General features: G+C 43.3%; 1 protein-coding gene across 1 annotated transcript in view; it reads left to right on the top strand.

Annotated features, from left to right (window-relative positions):
- Positions 1-16782, top strand: part of fbxo28 (F-box protein 28) — a 45019-nt gene extending 28237 nt beyond the window's left edge. The window contains exons 3-5 of the mRNA XM_048531211.1: positions 5635-5773; positions 7102-7297; positions 13317-16782. Of these exons, the coding sequence (XP_048387168.1) occupies positions 5635-5773; positions 7102-7297; positions 13317-13771 (790 nt within the window). The 3' untranslated portion in view covers positions 13772-16782. The remainder of the gene's footprint in view (positions 1-5634; positions 5774-7101; positions 7298-13316) is intronic.
- The last annotated feature ends 7092 nt before the right edge of the window (positions 16783-23874 follow it).

Here is a 23874-nt window from a genome sequence, read left to right as displayed (position 1 = left end):
GAGCATATGTGGTTCTGAATGAGTGCGTCCAGGACTGATCACTGATCACCATAGTTATTAAGAGATATTTCAGAGACATTGCTGGTAATATGACTTTTCCCCAATTACTATTCAGCCTAACTGGTAAGAAGACCTTCCGTGATCCAATCGTGGGAAGTCTTCCAAGATTTTTTGATATTTGCCACTGGCCAAGCTGGAGTTCCAGCCCAGCTTATCCAAGTCTTTCCCTGTGACTTTAGTTTGCAATGTTTTTAATGGTATCTTTGCTGAGAGAGTAGTTACATGTAAATGAAGGTAAATAATTGTTGTTGCATTGCCAAAGCAGCACCAGTAAAAGTATGCCCCATAACACATTCACAACATCACTGTGTATTCATGACTGGTTACATTCAGACATCGATCCTCTACTTGATGCTTTTCAGTTTTGCAGACAGGGTTAAAGGATCAACAGTTACCTGATTGATATTTTGTAGAACTACCAACACACCAGAACAGCTTCAATTATATTATAATGATATTTTTCAAAAGTGTTTGACAAGATTATTACGTAGTTATGGTACATATGTGGCACTTTGCCCTCATACATATCCAAATTAAAAGACTACAAGAACAGTATTACACTCTGACAGGTGGAATGTGTTGATCATTGAGTCTCACTACACCACCAGTCATGCAGTTAGTATAAATGTGTTGATTCAATTGCCAAATGATCAGTTGCTTCTCTCCAGAGTACAGGCAAGGCCCTGTGTTGCGAACAAGTTCTGTTCTTGATGCATTTTGCGTGTCAATTTGTACGCAAGTCAAACACGATGCAGGACAATATAAAGTAGCTGTTCATAAGTACTCGAAATAGCCATATAACAGGTATTTAAAGTTACATCCCTGTCTGGGATTGCGTTCATTACTATGAGTGTTCATATATCAGAAACTCCAGTAGGCTTCTTTAGTGAGCTTAAATAATCTGTTTACAGTGCAACAAATTGTTTTTAATGCAATTATTAATTCCTAAGCTATGATCCAGAATAAATATCCTCTTAGTCCCAGGCGCAGTCCTGATAACACAACAAAATTAAGACAAGTCTCTTCAGAGATGAAAAGGCAAAGGGGGAAATAAACAACTTTAACGAGCCCAAGGTCTGGAACGAACAGACAGTTGATGGCACAGGCCTTGTCTGCACGTGTGTGGGGCATGGCAGCTATTTTATGGCCATTGTGGTGAGTTGTCGATGATGCATAATACTGCCACTCTGCAACATTACCAAAGGGTGTGAATGTTGAAGTTGGTGGATCAGTACCAATCAAATGGTTGCTTTGATCTGGGTAGTGTCAAGCTTCTTGAATGTTGTTAGAGCTGTACTTATCCAGGTAAATGAAGGGTATTCCATCAAACTCCTGACTTCTGCCTTGTCGATAATGCATTGGCAGTGGGGAGACAGAAGCTACAGAATTCCTAGGCTCTGACCTGCTTTTGTAGCCGCAGTATTTAGATGGCTGGGTCCAGTTTAGTTTCTGCTCTCAAGATGTTGGTATTGAAGGATTCAGGGATGGCGATGCCATTGTACATCAGGGAGCGGTGTTTAGATTCTGTCTTGTTGGTGACGGTCATTGCCTGGCACTTGAGAGGCACTGATATTACTTGCCACTTTCAACAGAAGCCTAGATGTCTGTCAGGTCCTGCTGTTTATGGGCATGGACAGCTTTAGTATCTGAAGGATCACAAATAGTGTTGTACATTGTGCAGTCATCAATGAAAGCCAATCTTCCTTTGTGCTTGGTATGACTGCAACCAACAGAGAATTTCCCCCAGTTCCCATGAGTCCAGTTTTGCTAAGGTTCCTTGATGCGCAGGGCAGTCACTGGAGTTTATTTATCCAAGTATTGACCAAGGCTGAAACGAAGTCAGAAGCTAATTAACCCTGGAGGAATCCAAACTAAGCATCAGTGACTCGGCTGTTGCTGAGTAATTGCTGCTTGATAATGATGTTGATGACCCTTTCTGTTACTTTGCTGACAATCAAACAAACTGATGGGGCAGTAAATAGCTTGGTTGAATTTGTCCTGCTTTTTGTGTGCATGCCTAGGAAATTTTCCACATTGTCAGTTAGATGCTAGCTACACTGGAACAACTTGGCGTAATGTGGCTAGTTCAGGAGTACAAGTGTTCACTAGTTTTGCAGGAATCCAGTGTTTTCAGCCTTTTCTTGAAATCACATGGAGTTAATCAAATTGGCTGTAGACTAGCACCTGTGATGCTAGAGACTTCTGGAGGAGACCGAGATGGATCATCCACTCAGCACTTCTGGCTGAAGATTGTTACAAATGCTTCAGTCCTGTCTTTTGTACAGATGTGTTGGACTCCCCCATTGTTGACGGAAGAGATATTTGCAGAGCTCTGTCTGTGATTTAATTATCCACCATCATTCATGTCTGGATATTACAGGACCACAGGCCTCGGACCTATTGTTGAAGGTCATTTTGCCCTTTTTTTTTGCATGCTGATTCCATTGTTCTGCGTGCAAGTACTTCTGTGTTGTAACTTCACTAGGTTGACATCTCATATTTATATGGGGCTGCTTCTGACATCCTCCTGCACTCTTCATTGAACTAGGGTTGGTCTGCTGGCTTGATGGTAATTTTGGAGTGAGGGAACATATTGGGCTATACAGTTACATCTTGTGATTGAATACAATTCTGCTGTAGTCCTCACGGATGCCCATAAGGACTGTGCAGTGCGCTGTCCTACTAATACCATCATAGACAGATGTACCTGCAACAGGCAGATTGGTGAAGACGAGATAAAATAAATTTTTCCCCTTGTTCTTTCCCTTACCACCCTCAGAGCTGCATCCATTAAGACTTGGCAAGCTCAGTCAATGCTTCCATTTTGTGTCCTTGATACACATAGTACTTCCTCCAGGTTTTGCTCAATGAGATTGAAGGGAATGGTTGATGATCAGTCAGAGATTCCCCCTTGCCCCTCGTTTGACCTGATACCATGAGGTTTCATTGAGTTTGCAGTTAATATTGAGAACCTCCAGAACCAATTCCTTTCCATATTTATATCACTTTGTCCTGTTCAGGACAGTGGTGAGGGTGGGGCCTGGGACTTCTGACTTACTCTTGAAGCCATGTATTTATAGGGTCAGTCAAGTTCCATTTTTGATCAGTAGTAACTCGCAGGAACAAAAACAAAGTGGTGGAGAAACTCAGCAGATGTGGCAGCATCTGTAGAGGAGAAAACAGTCAACATTTCAAGCCCATGACCCTTTGTCAGAACTGAAAAGTTGGTGTGTTTATGACAGGGGGCTGGGCTGCGTTGTGGAGTTGGGGGGAGGAAGGAGTCAGATAAATAGATGGCAGTGGTGCTCAGTCAGAGACTAAAAGGAAAGGAAAGCAGACAAGTGGATTGCGGATCGTAACCTGGGGAAGAAGTAAATACTAAATAGGTGATAACAGAAACTGTGAATAGTTGGAAAATGAATTCACTGTGCTGGGAACAACCAATGCACAGCAGGCCCTGAGCGGTGGGTATTGAACATGAAACTAGATATTTACACTGAAACTGTTAAACTCAGTGTTGACTCCTGAGGGTTCTGCAGTACCTAGGCAGAAAGTGAGGTGTTGTTCCTTCAGTTTGTGTTGAACTTCACTGGAGCACTGCAGCAGGTCTGAGACAGAAATATTGGCATGGGAGCACCATGGCATTTTGAAGTGGCAGGCAACTGAAAGATTGGGGTCATTTTTACAGATGGTGCGAAGGTGATGGCAAAGCAGTTACTTGTAACCACCAAAATGTTGATAATGAAGGATTCAGCAAAGGTAACGCTGTCAAACACCAAGGGCCACTAGTTAGACTATTTTTGGAGTTGGTCATAGCCGTTCACTTGTGTGACGCAAATGTCATTTGCCTCAGCAACCCAGCCAAGATATTATGTCTGACTTGTTGCATTTGGTCATGGATTGCTTCAGTTTCTGAGAAGTTGCAATTGGTGCTGTACATTTTACAGTCATCAGCAAATATTCCTGTTTCTGATCTTGTATTTGAGGGAAAGGCATTGATGAAGCAGCCAAAGATAGCTAGGTCCATGACACTACCTTGAGTAATTCCTGCAGAGATAACCTGGAGTTTAGTATGGTGGACTTTATAGTGTTGACAGGGCTGTTTGACCATGTCATTTCCTGTCATTTCAATGCCAAGTGGTCTGTCATATTTCATTCTTTGTTTAGACTTCATCGCAATGTGACGGAGCTGAGTGGTGTTTTCAGGCCTTTTCAAAAGGCAATTCAGACTCAAACTAATACTTTGGGTCTAGAGTTACTTGATAAGGATAGCAGACTTCTTCCCTAAAGGACATCATTGAACCGGCTGAGTTTTTATAGCTATTGTCAATAGTTTCATGGTTGCCAGTAGACTGACTTTTTCTAATTTCAGCATTTGTTCAATTCAAATTCACCATCAGCCATGGTGGGGTTTAATCCATGTCCTGAGACTGTTAGGCTGAGACTCTGTATTACCAATCCAATGACATTATGCCACTGCCTCCCTTCCTTGCACAGTGAGCATTACAAAATGTACACCACCATCCTCAGATGCTGAAGAAGTCCAGGCAAGATCCAGACTTGGGATGAAAGTGGCAAGTAATAGTCATGTAAGGCAACAGCCATCTCTGACCAAAGAGAATCTAACTAACATCCCTTGACATTCAATGGCGTTCCACTACTGAATCCCCCAGTATCAACGTCCTAGGAGTTACTGTTGACGAGGGACTGAACTAAACTAGCCATGTAAATACTGTGGCTACAAGAGCAGGCCAAAGACTGGCAATTTTTCAGGGAGCAACTCGTCTTCTGACTCAAAAACTGTACAGAAGGCATAAGCTAGGAGTGTGATGAATAATCTCCACTTGCTTGGACAAGTGCATCTCTCATTAATTCCATCCAGAACAAACCAGCAATTGATTGTAACCCCATCGTTACTTTCAATATTCATTCCCTCCACCACCATCTTACACTGGCAGCAGTGTATGTCATCTATAAGATGTGATGCAGGAACTCGCCAAAGCTGTTTTGACAGTACCTTTTAAACCTATAACATCCACTTGCCTGAGGGACAAAAGCAGCAGATACACAGGAACCGTCTGGAGTTTCTCCACCAAACCCTATACTATCCAGATTTGGAAATGTATTGCTATTCTTTCAGTGTCACTTGGTCAAAATCCTGAAACTCTTGGGTCTATATATCCTGAGGCCTTCAACAGTTCAAGAAGGCAACTCACAACCATCTCTCAAGTGTAATTGAGGATGGGCAATAAATATGACCCGAGGCATCAATACCAATATTCCAAGAGCAAATGTTTTTAAAATAACACGGTGATGTAGTCAGAACATTATGTCAAGGTCAAATGCAATACCAAGGTTGCCAGTGGCGTGGCTGAATCTTTGTTTCAGCCGAAGAATGATAGGTGAGCTGGACCTCTAAAGCTAGAGAGGAAAATAGATGAGGAAACCTTTGTCACAACAAAGTGAGTGAAAAGGAGACCATAACAATTAAGAAACAGCGAGAAACTGGGGTCCCCACTGCACTGCAACTTAGGGGAACGCTGCACGGTAAGGGTTAATTCTCTGTTCTTACAGGCGCGAGTCGGAGCGTAGGAACCACTCACTGGCACGCCATGCAGATATCCTGGCAGCAGTGGAGACCAGACTGTCCCTACTCAACATGACCTTCATGAAATATGTGGACACCAATCTTTGCTGCTTCATCCCTGGCAAGGTGGGTCTGCGGAGACATCGGGGAAGTAGGTGATTCGGATAACTTTATGATCTTGGAAGTTTTAGAATCTAGCAATGCACAGTGGACTGAGAATCTTGCGCTTTTAGTGGGTAAAAATTCAGGACAGATGAAAAAAAAAGGAAAAGAATTGCAGTTGTGGCACCTTCCACAACCTCAGGATCATTTAGAGCACTACCTGACCTTGGGACTTTTTGATATAGTAGAATAGAGTGTGCTTTACACTGTATCTAAACCCATGCTGTACCTGTCTTCAGAGTGTTTGATGGGACTGTGTAGATGGACTTTACTCTATATCCAGCATTGTGCTCTACCTGTCCTGGAAATGCGTGATAGGAACAACATCAAGGGAGCTTTACTTTCAGTTTACTTAAAGTTTAAAAGAGTAAAGGAAAGTTTAATTTCAGTTTAAAAAAAGTAAAGGGAGTTTTATCTAACCCTGTGTTGTCCAAGTCCAGGGAGTCTAATATGGAGACAGTGTAGAGGGACATTTACTTTCTATTTAAAATGGTAGAAAGAGTTTTACTCTGTACCTAACCCTATGCTGCCCCTATTCCAGGAGCATTTGATGGGGCTGTGTCGAAGTAACTTTACATTCCATTTATTTCGTAGTTTAAAAGAGTAGAGGGAGCTTTTAAATCTGTTTCTAACTCTGTGCCATCCCTGCTGTGGAGTCTTTGATGGGAGCAGTGTCATGGAAACTTCACTTCCAGTTTAGAAGAGTAGGAGCAGTTTTATTCATATCTAGACTTGTGCTGTTCCTATCCTGGTAGTAAGAGATTTGGACACAGTATTGAGTGGTCTCTACTTTCAAAATGAGAGAATTTTACTTCCTATTGACTTTTTGTTTGAAAGAGTAGAGGTAGCTTTACTCTGTGTCTAACCTTATACCTGTCCTGGGAGGTTTTGATATTACACTATAGAGAAAGCTTTACAGCGTATCTAATCTCATGCTGTAACTGTGTTTGGGAGTGTTTGATCGCAGCTTTGTAGGTGGATTTTTATATATACTGTAATGTTCTGTACTTCCTCAGGGAGTGTTTGATGGGACAGTAGAGAAGGAGTTTGATTCTTGTCAAAAATCCATGTTGTACTTGCCCTGAGAGTTCTATATCTGACCCTGTGCTGTACCTGTCATAGAGTCCTGGGAATGTTTGATGGGGACAGTGTAGAGGAGAGTTCCATATTGAACCCCATCCTGGATCATTTGATGGTAAAAGGTCAGCGAAGTCCTTGAGAGTATCTCTGTTATTTACTCCCTTACTGAGTGCTGTTACCCTTTGTCTGTCTTGTTGTTATCTGTTATACAGGTAATCGATGAGATTTACCGGGTTCTGAGGTATGTAAACTCCACCCGGTCACCTCAGAGAGCCCACGAGGTCCTGCAGGAGCTAAGGGATATCTCCTCCATGGCAATGGAGTACTTTGATGAGAAGATTGTGCCCATCCTGAAGAAGAAGCTGAGCATTTCAGACATGTCAGGTCGTCTGCTTGGAGTCCCACCAGGTACTGTCCCAAATGCTCATAAATGCTTGCTTGTGTAGACTTGGAGTGCTGGAAATTGGCTTTAGAGAATGTAGAAAATGCCCCCACCATATGGGGTATGCATGGTTGACTTGGACCATCAGACACGTGTGAATGCAGGCTGTGCAAGTACGTATTTGCTACCTCCCTAAGGTCCCCAACATCACGGATGCCAGTCTTCAAACAATTTGATTCATTCCATGTGTTATCAGTAAATGGGATTGGCTTCTGAAAATTTATGGGACCCGATGACTTTCCAGCGACCATGCTGAAGACTTGAGTGCAGAATTAGCTGCATCCCTCACCAAACTGTTCTAGTACACCTACAACACTGGTATCTAACCAATAAGTGGAAAATTGCACAGGTATGTCCTGTACACAAAATGTAGGATGAATGCAGCCTAGTCAGTAATCACCCATTAAGTCTAGTCTCCATCATCAACAAAATGATGAAGGGGGTTGTCAACAGTCCTGTGAAGAGATCTGTACTTAGCAACAATCTGCTCAGTGATGGTCAGTTTGGGTTTTGCCAAGGTCACTCAGTTCCTTACCTTATTATGTCCTTCATTCAAATGTGGGTATTTGAGCTGAACTCTAGCAGTGAGGCAAGGTCAAGTTTGCATTTGACTGAGACTGCTATCAGGGAACCCATTGCAAAACTGGAGTCAATGGCAGTCATGGAGAAAATTCTCCCCTGGGAGTCATGCTTGACATATAGTAAAGTGGTTGTGGTTGTTGGCGGTCAGTCGTCTCTGCTCCAGAACATCACTGCTGGAGTTCCTCCGTGTTGTCCTAGGCCCAACCATTTTCAGTTCTTCATCAGTGACCTTCCCTCCATCATAACATCATGACATGGAATTTGCACGTTCTCCGCGTGACTGCATGGCTTTCCACTGGATACTCCACTTTCTTCTCACAGTCCAAAGATGTGCAGATTAGGTGGATTAGCCATGCTAAATCGCCCATAGTGTCCACAGATGTACAGTCTGGGCAGATTAGCTGTCCAGTGTTATAGGGTTAGAGTTGGGGGGTGGGGGGGCTGAATCTGTGTTGAATTGAATTGAATTAGGTTTATGATTATGTTCTCAAATATGAGTACAGTGAAAAGTTTACAGTCCCTACATTACAGCACCATTGTAGGCACAGAAGTACATAGGTACAGATTCTTAAGATCAAATTCGTAGGAAACAAAAAAAAATTAGAAAATAAATAAATTGTCCAGCATTTTAGGTCAGAGGAATAAATTAGAAAAATAAGGGAGTTAAAAAGTCCAGAATTTCGGTCTTTCTGACCCAGTCCATTGTCTGCGCCTAGCCTCAAGGGGTCCTCTACCACCTCGCTGCCTCCTGCACTCAACCCATGAATGTAGCAGTCGTCCCATTTTAGGTGTCATCTCTTTGCCACTGGCCCCTCTTCACTGAGGCCACTGAACCCACACTCATCCATAACTAGAAGTGTAGATGCTCTTTGGAGGGTTGGTGCAGACTCAATGGGCCAAACAGCGTCAATCTGCACTATAGGGATTCTATGAACCGGAGAAAGGGTTGTACGGAGGGACTTGAGTAGGACTGGATCTGCCATGAATCCCACAAGGAGCCAGGCATAACAGGGGTCCATTTAGCTACCCCAGGCTACACCTTTGGTATGAAGACAGTAAGAGGAGTTAAAGGAGAAGTTATTCAAAGTGAGGATGAGCTCAGTCAAGCAGAGGACGATGGTGGTGGTGGTGATGATTGTGGATGGGATCAGTTCAGGTGTTTGTTTGAGGAAGAAGCGGACCATCCTGATTGATATTGAACATGTAAAGGGATTGCATGCTTGTGGTAAAGAGGGGGCGGCTGGAGCCCGCAAACCGGAAATTCTGAAATTGACGTGAAGCAATTATATCAGCGGAATCAGAGGAATTGTAGATGTAAGTGGGAAGGGGCTGGACAAGGGGAGAAAAAATTAAAGTCGAGGTAAAAAGAGTTGAGTTCTAATGGACAGAAACAGGTAGAAACAATGGTTTTGTCCAGGCAGTGCTGCTTGTAGATTTTGGGAAGAAGGTAGAAACTGCCTGTATGGGCTTGGGGAACTATGAGCTGGGAGGTAGTGTTGGGGAAAAGATTAAGATGAGGTTGGTGACAGTCGTAGACACAATGGCCTGATGTTCAGTGGTGGGGTCATGGTCCATGGGGCTGGCGTTCAGTCTCTGAGGTGTAGAGATCAGCACGCCAGACAATAAAAGCACTACTCCTGTTGTCATGGTTGGATCTGAGGCTCAAAGTGCAGTTGGTTCAAGGGGAGATAGGTTCAAATGGTTGATGGGAGCAGAGAAATTAAGGCATTCAATGTCACATTGACAGTTCTCGATGAATAGTTGAGTGCTGGTAAAAAGCCAGAGGAAGTGACCATGTGAAAGGAGAGTATTGGAAGCAGGTGAAGGGGTCTTTGGGCTGGAGAGGGGACTCTTGTCCAAAGACTTCAAATTCATGTTGTTCCCAAAAGTCATTGAGGTAATCATTTCTGACCTTATGATGGAAGGAAGGTACCTATTGCAATAACTCATACTGAAGCTATGAGCGTCTTCAGCAAAACTGAATTCAAGCAGCTCCTCAGTACATTTAATAATTTATTGTTGCTGAAATCCTTACTTAGGGGCATCCTGGAGGTTGCAGTTAACCAGAAACTGAACTGAACCAGCCATAAAAATACTGTGGCTACAGGACAGGTGACTAAGTTAACTCTTGGCTCCAAAGCCTGTCTCCCATCTATAAGGCAGACGCCAGGAGTGTAATGAATAATATCCACTTACGTTGAATGAGTGCAGCTTGAACAACACTCAGAAGTTCAATACCATCCAGGACAAAGCAGCTTTGTTCAGTACCTCATCCACCACCTTCCACATTCACTACCTTCATCATCAGCACAATCATAGCAGTGTTTACTGTCTTCAAAATGGACTGCAGTAGATCAGTAAGGCTCTTCAGACAGCAGCTTTCAAACCCACAATCTCTACTACCTAGAAGGACAAGATCAGCAGTTGCATGTGAATATCATCAACTGCAAGTTCTCATCCAAGGCACACACCATCCTGATTTCAGATTGTTAGTGGCATTGCTGGGACAAGTCCTGGAACTCTTTCCAGCACTTTGGTTGCCTCTACCTCCCAAGGTCTGCAGTGGCTCAAGAAGGCAGCTGACCACTACCATCTTCATTTGCAATAAAATACTGACCTAGCCAGCAATGCGTACACTTATGAAAGAATAAAAAGTGCACACGCACCTGCACCTATGTACACACACACATACACTCTGCACACCCGTTGCTACAGACATGGGCTGAATGTAGATTGGCCTCCACTTATCCACTTACAGATACATGTAGCATAAATTGCAAAGTACACCTCAGTCCTCCCATTACCCCCTTCAGTCAGAACCCCGATTTGTTCCCTTTATTTAATTCCTGTGTGCATCATTGGCAAATCCAGCATCTGTTGCCCATCCCTAACTGCCGTTGAGAAGATAACAGTGCATTACCTTGAGCCAGGACAGCCCTTGCTGATTTTGCAGCAGCTGATACAACTGAGTAGTTTGGCCAAACACTTCAGAGGGCTGTTAATAGTCAGCCACATTGCTGTACCTCTGAAGTCGTGTATCCAGGCCGAATTATGTAATGGCAGATTTCCTTTTCTAATGAACATCAGCATAATAGTTGTGTCTTTATGACAATCCAACAGTCTCATGATCTTTGTTAGAATTATAGAATCCCTACAGTGCAGAGAGAGGCCTATTTTAATTCATATGTGGGATGTGGGTGTCACTGGCTGGCCAGCATTTCTTGCCCATCCCTAGTTGCCCTTGAGAAGGTGGTGGTGAACTGCCTTTTTGAACTACTGCGGTCCTCCTGCTGTGGGTTGACCCACAATGCTATTACGGAGGGAATTCTAGGTTTTTGATCCAGCGACAATGAAAGAACAGCGATATATTTCCAAATCAGGATGGTGAGTGACTTCGAGGGGAACTTGGAGGTGATGGTGTTCCCATATATCTGCTGCCCTTGTCCTTCTAGACAGAAGTGTTCGTGGGTTTGGAAGTTGCTGTCTGAGGATCTTTGGTGAATTTCTGCAGTGCATTTTGTGAATAGCGCACACTGCTGCTACTAAGCATCGATAGTGGAGGGATTGAATGCATGTTGATGTCATGCCAATCAAGCAGACTGCCTTGTACTGGATGGTATCAAACTTCTTGAATGTTTTTGGGGCTGCACTCATCCAGGCAAGTGGGGAGTATTCCATCACACTCCTGACTTGTGCCTTGTAGATGGTGGACTGGCTTTGAGGAGTTAGGAGGTGAGCTACTTGCGGCAGTATTCCCAGCTTCTGGCCTGCTCTTGTAGCCATTCTGTTTAATCTGAGTCCAGTTGAGTTTCTGGTCACTGGTAACCCCCAGGATGCTGATAGTGGGGGATTCAGTGATGGTAACACAATTGAATGTCAAGGGGCAGTGGTTAGATTGTCACTTAGTGGTGATGGTCATAGCCTGGCATTTGTGTAGTGCAAATGTCTCTTGCCACTTGTCAGCCTTAGCCTGGATATTGTCCAGAACTTGTTGCATGTGAACATGAACTGCCTCAGTATCTGAGGAGTCGTGAAAGGTGCTGAACATCCACAATTCTGACCTTATGATGGAGGGAAGGTCATTGATGAAGCAGCTGAAGATGGTTGGGCCTAGGACACTACCCTGAGGAAGCCCTGCAGTGATGTCTGGAGCTGAGATGATTGACCTCCCACAACAACCATCTTCCTATATGTCAGGGATGACTCTAACCACCAGAACATTTGCCCCCTGACACCCATTGATTCCAGTTTTGCCAGGGCTCCTTGATGCCACACTCGGTCAAATGCAGCCTTGATATCAAGGGCTGTCACTCTCACCTCACTTCTGGAATTCAGCTCTTTTGTCCATGTTTGAACCAAGGCTGTAATGAGGTCAGGAGTTGAGTGGCCCTGCAGGAACAAAAATTGGGCTTCATTGAGCAGGTTATTTCTGAGCAGGTGCTGCTTGATAGCACTGTTGATGACACTTTCCATCACTTTATTGATGATCGAGAGGAGACTGATAGGCTGGTAATTGGCTGGGTTGGATTTGTCCTATGTTTTGTGTACAGGACCTACTTGGGCAATTTTCCACAATGTCAGGTAGATGCCAGTGTTGTAACTGTACTGGAACAGCTTGGTGAGGGAGCGGCAAGTTCTGGAGCACAGGTCTTCAGCACTATTAGTGGAATGTTGGCCCATCAAATCTGCGTTGACCCTCTGAAGAGCATCCTACACAGACCCAGCCCCCACCCTCTCCTGTAACTCCCATTTTCACGACTAACCCACCTAGCCTGCACATCCCTGGACACTATGGGCAATTTAGTATGAACAGTGAATCTAACCTGCACATCTTTAAACTGTGGAAGGAAACCAGAGAACCCAACAGAAATCCACACAGGTACAGGAGAATATGTAAATTCAATGATGATTTATTGTTTTTTCATTTCAATTTTATTACTTACATTTAAACTTCAGAAATGTTATAGCACAACTGAAATATAATCTCCAGAGCATCAGCCAAGTGTGCAGGATTATTACTCTTAACAACATCAATACTGTTCTACTTTGCCTTTTGAAATGGATCATTTTCAATAAATGCAGTCAGCAAGAGGACCAGAGGTTGATCGTAGAATTGTAAATTTTAGAAAGAGAGAGAAAGAAACAAAGTAACCTGGGGTAACAAAGTGTGAAGCTGGATGAACACAGCAGACCAAGCAGCATCTCAGGAGCACAAAAGCTGACGTTTCGGGCCTAGACCCTTCATCAGAGAGGGGGATGGGGAGAGGGAACTGGAATAAATAGGGAGAGAGGAGGAGGCGGACCAAAGATGGAGAGAAAAGAAGATAGGTAGAGAGGAGAGTACAAGAGGGGTATGGTTTGAGTACGTAAACAGTGTTTTGTTCATTTTTTTTTAATATGCAGTGCCTGGGCCATCCACCACACTAACAGCAGTGCAGCTCTTCTCCAAGCAGAATCCTGCCCGCCAGGAGCTTTGCAAACTCCAGCAACAGATGAAGGCACAGGGACTAAACGTGACAGCCACTAGGCGTGAGGTCTCAGAGTTCCGGGTCAAATTCCAAGAACAGCTCAAACAACTCCAGGACCAGGACCAGAAGATCCTAGAGCAGAACCAGATCATCGGCGAGCAGAATGCCCGGCTGGCTGAACTGGACCGAAAGCTGGCTGAGCATGCCCTTAAGCACCAGCAGAACGAGCAGAAGATCAAAGACCTGCAGGAGCTTCTGGAACGAGTCATTGAGACCCGGGCTGCAGCTGATCAAGCCACTGCCGGGCAAAGCAAACGCAAGAAGGCACCATCAGATGGCACCACCTCAGACTTACCCACCCGTGCTAAGCGCCTACGGAGCAGGAAGTGAGCTGGAGATTGCAAGAGGGAGATTTTGTTGTTCTTGTGTCATTCATAATGGTAATGGGTATTTGTGTGCTTCTGCACCAAGTTACACTGTATATATGGTGCAAGGTGACACAGGTCAGGAGAACAGACAAGGTATTAGGATGGCAACAGGCTCCAGTCATAAGATTGGGCAGGGTTAGTAGCCATGGGGAGGGAGGAGATGGAAAGCACCACATTGGGAGCTGACTAGGGCAGAACTGAATTAAACTCTGCTCTTTTACCCAGTACTGGGTGACTGAATCAGTTAAACTTGCCTGGGTGAGGCATCTGACAAACAGGTGGAACACATTGTAATCCAGCCCACACAATGTAGACTATTCTTACTGAAGAATTGTTTGTGTTCAGTTTGCTGGTCTTGGGTAAGGGCAGCAATACTGCAGGCCTGAGTTCCAGCATCTCCCTTCCCAGGCTATAGGGTAGTCCCTTCCCCTGCTCAGTTGATGAGCTCCCCTAAAAATATTTGTTTCTGCACTAAGTTTGAAATGTATCTGGCTCACTTGTGATGCCCCCATGACCAAATGGCCTGCTGCCATCTTGGCGACTATGTATCCTCACCAGAGTTAAAGCTTTCAGGATAAGAGGCAACCACCTGTGACAGTTTGATGAATGTGGGCACTATGACCCAGCATTTGTTTCCTTCTAATTGTCCTATGAGTGTGGATTTCAGAGTTATGATTCACTCTATACTGCCACACTGTTCAAACCAGCTCATGTTGAAGGGTAACAACAGGATGGATTCTACACATTTTGCAGAGAGCTTGGGTCGTTAAAGCTTAAGGCCCAGAATTCCTGCAGCTTTGCCCTTTGAGTACTGAAGGGAGATCGGAACGAGGAGAGAACAGTGTGAATGCCCCGCATCTAACTGTGCTCCAATGGTGCTGGATAGATGGCCTATTCATTTTTACCAGCAGTACCAGGGATTGGAGCACTCTGTCCTCCTAATTGTTCACTCCGTAATACTAGCTGTACAATTTTCTCCTAAGTACTGTACATGTATAACCTGAATATTTTATTTTTGGGAGGCAGAATCTGATCCCAGTTTTGGCTCTCAAGAAAGCATAGTTCTAATGCTTAATCATTAATTTGGTTCTGATAGGATTCCAGTTCAGAATAAAACAGCATTGTATGGTAAAAGTGAACAGGTTACCTAGTAAGTGTCAGGATCTTTCACCTCACTGCTGGGACAGCCCACTCTTGTTTGTATTTCAGTTGGGCAATGTGAAATGCATGATTAGGAATAATGCAATGTCTCAAAAACTAAATTTATCTCCTCACTGAAAATGTCACGTCCACGGGTACTAATGTTATTAGTCACTCAAGCCCAAGGTGGTGTCACTCAAAGTGATCCTTCTCATGAACCTCCTTAGGAGATGCCACTCAAACTGATGCTAATGTTCATCTTGAGGCAACTTCACCAGTTACCACGGCTTGCCACATTTATTTGTTTTCCTTGCCTTGAACTTTCTGTCCTTGAGAAGAATAGTTTTCAAACTTTAGCCTCTATTCAGTCACTTACGATGTAACTACTGAGCCCAATCCTACCCCTTCCTTAATCCACATCGCGCTCTCCAGGAAGGCGTTGATGGCAATGGTGAGTACTAGACTGCTAGAATTTCACACCCCTCCCCCAGAAAAAAAAAACCTCTGATTCCACACTACAGTTATAATTTGCCCTAGAGAGCTGCACACAAAAGAAGTATGACCTCTTAAAAAAATGGTATTGATGCCTGAATTTTGGGAAGTGACACTGTAAGGTTCTTCAGAAAGTTCTCAGCATTTTAAAACCAACTTCCAGTCCTTCCTTTTGATCTTGGTGTTACTGCCACAGGCAGCTGTGTTCTCTTCCTGTGCCACTTCTACACTAATAGAACATTCAGCTTCAATGATTGCAATACTGATTTGCTCCTGATCATCTTCTCCCAAGATCTATCTCCAGCTGTCTTTGCCCTGTCTGAGCTCCTTTTCCTCAGTGTTTATGAAAAAAGGCAGGGGGGTTGGATTAATGCTCACTCAAACTTGAGCCTATTCCATTGCCCTCTCTGCTGTATGTGTGTGTGCCTTTGATCTGTTTTTCACCAATTGGCCCATCGCAAGCTTAGACTTTGAGGGGTTCTGAGTTTGACTCTTGCATGGTAGCCAATAGACGTTGCAGAATCTTTCAGTGACACTCTGGGACCCTTAACAACCTCCTGTGCACCAAAGTGAATCTGCTTACTGGGAGGTGAATACAACACTGCTGTGAGCCAAAAACTGAAAGAAGAATCAAGCTTTAATGTGGCAGTCAGTGCAGGGCTGGACTCTGGCTCTGAGAAGTCTCTAAGGATTCTTCATGCCATATTGAGGATTCCAAGGAGCAGTCGTATTCCTGCCTGTTGTGATGTAACAGGACCTGGTTTACAGATACATAACCCCCAAACTGTGTACATACTCACCTACAGATTGATAACCTGGAATTACAACCTGTTGAAGGATACTAATAGGTCAGGATATGACAAATTGAGTCGTGGGGTGGGGCTTAGGGCCACTTCAGTTGGCCTCAGTTCCTTTGACTGGGAAAGGAAAATATTGGTCAGTTAATTCTAGCAACCTCTGAGGAAGAAATTCTACTGGAAGACAGTGTTGTGGTTGGCTGTGGTACATCCAGTTGATCATTCTGCAGAAAAAGAATGATCTTTCAGTGTCTGTGAGCATGTACCCCAGCACGGAAGTCACTTTACAGGAGAAGAGAGCAGAAAAACAAAATAAATGTTCAGTGTGAGTACTTATTTTTAATTTCAACAAGAATGAGTGGCCAAATACACCAAAAGTTCAATAATGGAATGTTGTCAGCACCTCAAGGTGTTCTTGAAGTTGTATAAAAGGACATTTGAATACTCCAAGAGTTAAACACGTCTTGCTTTACAAAAGAAGAAAATACACATTTCTGTTATTTGAAATGTTTCCTTCACTGATTAAAAATATCCTGGATGTCCAGTAAGGGCTGTTTCTTAAGTTGAGACTGTACTGACTGTTTTAATGACCATTTTTCAACTGGATTAGTGGTTGGTTATGGTAATGGTGGTGGTGGTGGTGGTGGTGGGGGGAAACAAGTGGATTTGTGAAACAAGGTTTATTTAAAAAGAAACACTCTATTTCTACTGTTTTAAAGGCTTAGTCCTTATCTGTTGTTCTACATTTATAGCCAGCTCACTGCTTCATTCATCAGAGGGTGCCAGTTCTGTATGCGCCACTGGTATCACTACTGTCAGGTCAATGTGCTGTTGGCTATTCAGGTTTCTTTGGAAGATGCACTGACCTGGGAGACATCAGCTTTATGCACAGAGGATCTCAGCTGGGCAGAAGATGTAGGTCATAGAGTTCAGCTGATCATCCAAATTAACTCTGTTTACCTGTCAAGCCGACATCCCTCTTTCCTGTAGGCAGTCTGTCTTTTTTTTGGGTGTTGGGGGGCAGGGAGTTCATGAACTGAACATCCACAATCTTCTGATGTAGACAATTCAAAGATTGACAAGCTTGACCGTCTTGATACCAAACGCCTCTTACCTGAGACTTGTCCCGGTTGTCGATTCCAGCTGGCAGAGGTGGCTTTTTAGTATTTGCTATGTCAATCCCTTAGTGAGATGACTTGTCATTCACCTAGAAATATTGGCCCATTCTCCTCATACATTGATTGTGTCATTTTGTAGTTAGTGTCATTATCCAACAACTCTTATTTGTATTGTGCCTTTCTGATAATAGAACATTGGAGTTATTTTATAGAAGCCGCATGAGATATTAGTGCATATGACAAAAGCTTGTCCAAAAAAGTAGGCTGCATGGAGCACCTTAAAGGAGAAAGAACTGGAGTTGAGGGAAGAAATTTTAGAGTTTCAAGGATTGGTAGCTCCAGAGGCCAGAATTTGCAAAGCACGGATGTTGCAGAAGATTGTGGGAAGATTACAGGAATAAAGGACTGTGGCCATAGAGGGATTGAAAATGAGGGTGAGAAGTTTAAAATTTAGTTGAAAGCAGAAAGCTGTAAACACTGAGCAAATCAGGCAGCACCTTTGGAAGGAAAAAAAGAGTTAATGCTTCTGACTGGGACCTTGCATCAAAACAAGTAAAGATTAGAAATGTTATAGGTCAAAAAGAAAAAAAAATGGTCTGTGGTATGGCAAAAGACAGGAGCCTTTCCAAATACATGTAAATCCTGTCCCTCAGGATTCCCACCAACAACTTGCCCGTCACCAGTGTCAGGCTCATTGGTCTGTAGATCCTTGGCTTTTCCTTTCCACTCTTCTTAAATAGTGGCACCACATTAGCCAACTTTCCAGTCTTCCAGCACCTCACCTGTGGCTATCAGTGAAACAAATATCTCAGCAAGGGGCCCAGCAATCATTTCCTTAGCTACTCACCGAGTTCTAGGTACAGATGATCAGGCCCCAGGCATTAATCCATCTTTTTGCATTTTAAGACATCTAGCACCACCACCTCATTGATGCTGTGAGGCAGCAATGCTAATCATTTATTCATTTTTTCAACTCCTCTGCCATTTCCTGGTTTCCCATTATAATTTCCCCAGTCTTATTCTATAAGGGGCCTTTTCACATAGGCCTCTCTTCCTTGTTGTTCTTCAGGATGCTGACTGTTCATTTCTGTATTACTTGTTAGTTTGCTGTCAGTTTATTTTCTCTGTCTATTATTTTTTGGACATCATTTGTTGGCTTTTAAAACTTGCCTAATGTTCTTAATTACCACTAATCTTTGGCATAGTTATATATTTTCCTCCAATTTGATATATTTAGTTAGCTGTGGTCGGCTTTTTCCTTTCTAGAATTCTTCTTCCTCACTGCTGTGACCCATGAACTATTTCTTAAATGCTTGTCATTATTCCTCAGCCGTCTCTTCTGCAAAACCATTTTCTCAGTCCACTTCAGCCAACTCTGCTTTCATCCCTAGGGGCTCTTCCATTCAGAAAGGCTTGACCTTCATTTTCTCTTTGCCAGAATTTCACAGATCCCCTGGTAATTTACTGTGAAGACCTCCCAGTCTACTGTCACATTTCTCAACTTTGTTCGACCTGCTATGTATATTCTGAGAGTCCTGGCCATTTTAAATCCTCTGGGATCTGTGTTGACTCTTTCTGACACTTATGGATAGACCTCAGCCTGGCTCAATTCAAGTAACCTTTCCCGAGTTTTACTGTTCCAAGGGGCTTCTGAACTTCACTCAGATCCTAGACTCTTTGCCTTCTGCTGATTTAATTCATGTAACCCTTCTTTGGTCACTTCAACTCTCATGTGTTTTACTACTGTAGGCTTTGAACGTCATTTTGTTCCTAGCTTTCCTGACACTTGTTGGCTTTCTCCAGTCTGCCCAGCCTCTCTGATTTCAGTCATTTTTTTTGAAGATTCACTGCACATTTGGTGGGGAAGGGAATGCAATGAGGAAGGATACTTGTTCCATCTTTGACAGCCACCAGTAGATCAGAAGTCAAAAAGCTATGTAAGAGGGAGGAATTTGTTCCAAAAAATCAGAGGAGATTCTCACAGGAGAACTGCATGATCATTTATTTCTAATCTTCAGTTTACAGCTAGCTGAAGTTAAGATGGGGCAGCTTAGCAATTTGAATCCTGTAACACCTGGGTAAGTCTGAACATTTACCACTTGATTTAGATGAACTTGCAGAAATGTCACCAGCTGCAGAAATTTGAGCTCTGGGTTTCAGAACTCGACAATGGCTGAAATGACGGTGTATGTCCATGAGACCGATAGTTACTTGAATAGCATGTTCAGAGATGGTCACACTGCAGATTAGGGGCATGCAGGCAAGGAGGGAATAAGCAACTGCCAGACATTCCAAAGGAATGTCATGGTCATACTTGAGAACTGGCTTTCCATTTTGGATACTGATGAGAACAAAGATCCCTCAGAGGACTGAGCAAACAAAAGGTCTGTGGATACATTGATGGGCCAGCTGTGCAGGAGGGATGAAGAAAAGAACAGTACTGATACAGAATTCATTAGTTAGGAGCACAGACAGGTTTTTCTGTGGTCATATCAACAACTCCAGGATGATGTGTAGCATCCACTGCCAAGGTCATGGATGCCATAGAGCATCACACAATATTCTGGGTGAAAATGATCAGCCAGAGCCTCTGATCCACACTGGTACCAACAGTATAAGTCGGAAAGAGGATGTGATCCCATAGCATTTAGGGATCTAGGTCAAAAAAATTTGCAAGCAGTACCTCAGAAGTAATAATCTCCAGATTATATGCTGTATCACATGCCAATGAGTACAGATATAACATGGTTAGACAGATGAATCGGTGGCTGAAAAGATGGCACAAATGGAGGACTTCAGATTTGTGGGGGAGATGGCAACTGTACTAGCCAGATGTGTTGCACCTGAACAGAGACAGGGGTGTTTATCTTGTGCAGAGTTTTGTTTGTTTGGGGAGGGTATACTAACTTTGCAGGAGTTTGGAAACCAGGAAAGAATGATTTGATTTGATTAGATTAGATTATTGTTACATGCATTGAGATATAGTGAACAGTATTTTTTTACATTCTATCCAGGCAAATCATACCATACATAAGTACATCAAGGTTAAAGAACAGAATGCAGAATATAGTATAACAGCTACAGAGAAGGTGCAGAGAAAAATCAACTTTAATATATGAAAGGTCCTTTCAAAAGTCTGGTAACGGGGAGGAAGAAGCTGTTCTTGAATCTCTTGGTGTTTTCAAAATTTTGTATCTTCTGCCGTATGAAAGAGGGTGGAAGAGACTTTAACCAAGATGGGAAGGGTCTTTGCTTATGTTGGCTGCTTTTCCAAAGCCGTGGGAAGTATAGACCAATTCAATGGATGGAAAGCTGGTTTGTATGATTGACTGGACTGCACAAGGTAGCAAATGGTATTTTGGCCTTCAGGGTTAGAGGGTGAGACTGTTGGAGCAGGGATGTCTTGCTGCAATTGTACAGCGGTTCAGTGAGACCACACTTGGAGTATCACTTGCAGTTTTGGTCTCCTTCCTGAGGAAGGATGATCTGGCTGTGGAGGTGGTGCAGCAAAAGTTTACCAGACTGATTCATGGGATGGCAGGGCTTACATAAGCAATTTAAGACTGAAATGATGAGAAATCTCTTCGTCCAGAGGTCAATAAGCTTGTGGAATTCTGTGCCACTGACGCAGTTGAAGCCATAACATTGAATGTTTTCAAGAAGATAAATATAGTTCTTCGGGCAAAAAGGATTAAAGGCTATGGAGAGAAAGTGGGAATATTGTACAGAGCTAGATGATACACCATGATCATGTTGAATGGCAGAGAAAGCGCACAGGGTCTGGTGGTCTGCCTCCAATCCTGTTTTCTGTGTGTCAATAGATCAGGGGCAGATAGGCTGGAACCAAAAGTTACTGGGAAAAACTGTACCTGATCACTGGGCTACTTTACAGCAGAAACGTTTCAGATGTAGTCAATGTATCTTGTCTCAAAAAGAAACAGCAAACAAATCCAGAGGCTTGATGAGGTCGCTGCTGTTGATATGGTGCACTTGGACTTCCAAAGGTGGTTTACACAGTGCGATACAAAAGATAGTGAATAAACTTATAGCTGATGGAATAAAAGGGACAGTAGCAACATGACAGTACTGAAAAAACTGGACACTGTCAAAATTGCTAAGTTGATTGACACCATATTCACAAATATTCACTCCCACCACCACAAACACACAGTAGTAGCTGTATGTACTATAAATAAGATGTACTCCAGAAATTCATCAAGGCTTCTTGGACAGCACTTTCCAAACCTTCAAACATTACATGGAAACATGTGAACACCAATAAGCAATTCCATCTGTCGAGCCTACCACATCACTTAATATGACCATGGTTGATAAAATAGTTCTATTGCCTTTTACTAACCCCATCCCATAGCCCTGTAATCAGAAATCCATCATCCTTAAACATAATCAAAGACTGATTGTCTACAGTCCTGTATTATAGAGAATTCTAAAGGCTCACAAACCTCAAAATAAAAAATTCTCCTCATCTCTTATTTAAGTGCTTACTTTTAACTTGTGTTCCAGTTTTAGACTCCCAAAACAGGGGAAACATCTTGCCTACATCTACTTTTTGAATATTTTGTAAGTTTCAATGAGATCACTTTCATTCTTTGAAAATCTGAAGATTACAGGCATAGTCTGACCAATCTTTCCTCACAGGACAATCTTGCCATCCTGAGAATAAGTCTGGTGAACCTTCAATGTACTCCCTCTATTGCAAACTTTTCTGTGGTAAGGAGACTGCACATAGCACTCCAGGTGCCTTGTAAAGCACCAAGGGCAGCAAACACATGGGAACGCCACCAATTACCTGCATGTTCCCATCCAAGCCACTCACCATCCTGACTTGGAAATATATTGCCATTCCTTCACTATTGCTGTCAAATTCTGGAATTCTCTCCTTAACAGCCCATGGGTGTCCTTACACCAAACGGACCACAGCAGTTCAAGAAGGCAGCTCACCATTCCCTTTCTCAAAGGCAACAAGGTATTGCCAATAAATGCTAAGCATCTCAGCCAGCAATGCCCAATTCCCCAGATACATTTTAAAAAGGGATTCAAAATTGTCTGAATAGACTGAGTGGATGTGTTTCACAGAACAGACTTTCCAGTCTGTATTTCTTCTCCCCAAGTCTGAATCTACAATGAACCATAGAAAAGTCACAGCGCAGAACAGGCTATCGTATTTGCAGTGGCTGATTAAATTTGCCCAATCTAATCCCATTTTCCAGAATCTGCCTTGCAGATTGCAAAGCTTCAGGTACGGATCCAGGTTTCTTTCCAGTGAGAGGAGGGCTTGTGCCTCAAACACAAAACAGAGCAGCAACTTGTGGATACAGAAAGCGAAAGGCTGCTCGGATCATGTGACCTCCTTTCCACGGACTTGGATGTCCCAAAGAAAGATGGCCCCGGTCATAGATCAACCGCAGATTTATGTTATTTGGTTTTTTTCCATTCCTGAACAGCCTCCAAGCTTTTTTTTTAAATTTCAAAAATATATTTTATTCATAATAAAACATTGTATATATACATTGACACAAAATCAGTTTTCTTCTGCACAGTTGCTTTGTCAAATAAATGCAAAACATCAGAGGTTGACTATATACGAAACTAAAGACCTCTCTTACACATAATAATGTTAATATTTACATATATTTGACACACTAGGAGGGTCTAATAACTGAATGCACCCCATTTACCTTCAGCAAAAAGATCTCAGACTGTGATCTTTCCCCACTGCACCTTGGTGGCAGCTGCCCCAAGCTTTAGGGCGACCCTCAGCACGTAGTCCTGGATCGTGGAATGTGCCAGTCTGCAACACTCAATCGGGGTTGACTCCGTGTTCTGGAAAACCAAAAAGTTTCAAGCAGAACAAAGAGTGTCTTTCATTGATTTGATGGTCCTCCAGGCACAGTAGATTTTTGTCGTGGTGTGCATCCTGGGGAACAGATCGTACCACACAGAGTCCCACATCCCAGATCTGCTCAGGATGAATCTTGACAAAAACCATTGCATCTTGCTCCAGACTCCTTTGCAAAGGCGCATTCTAGAAGGAGGTGTGTGCCAGTCTCAATCCCACCACGGCCACTTTGAGGAGATCATGTAGTGGTGCAGGCTGACCAGGCATACACAATAGATCTCATAGTTCGTGCTGTTCTGACCACCCAGCCAAGCGATGTCGTATTTGGTGGAAAGTTCTGGTGATAAGGCATTCCTGCCGAATGACTTTGACAGTGCGCTCAGGGAACCAAGCGATAGGATCCATCCTCTCCTTTTTCTGCAGGACCTCAAGGACGCTATGTGCTGACCACTTCCTGATGGACTTGTGGTCAAAGGTGTTTTTCTTTGAAAATTTCTCTGCAAAGGACAGGTGATACAGAACAGTCCAATGATTTGGAGTGTTCCACAGCAGCAGGGCTATTCCCATTCTCCGCAACAACAGGGATAGATAGAACCTCAATATGTAGTCACACTTGGAGTTAGCCTACTGAGGGTCCACAACTTGTTTCAACCGTACA

This window comes from Stegostoma tigrinum, chromosome 4, assembly GCF_030684315.1.
Source record: "Stegostoma tigrinum isolate sSteTig4 chromosome 4, sSteTig4.hap1, whole genome shotgun sequence".
Lineage (NCBI taxonomy): Eukaryota > Metazoa > Chordata > Chondrichthyes > Orectolobiformes > Stegostomatidae > Stegostoma > Stegostoma tigrinum.
The sequence above is the reverse complement of the archived record's forward strand: the minus strand, read 5'-3'. Positions and strand labels throughout refer to the sequence as shown.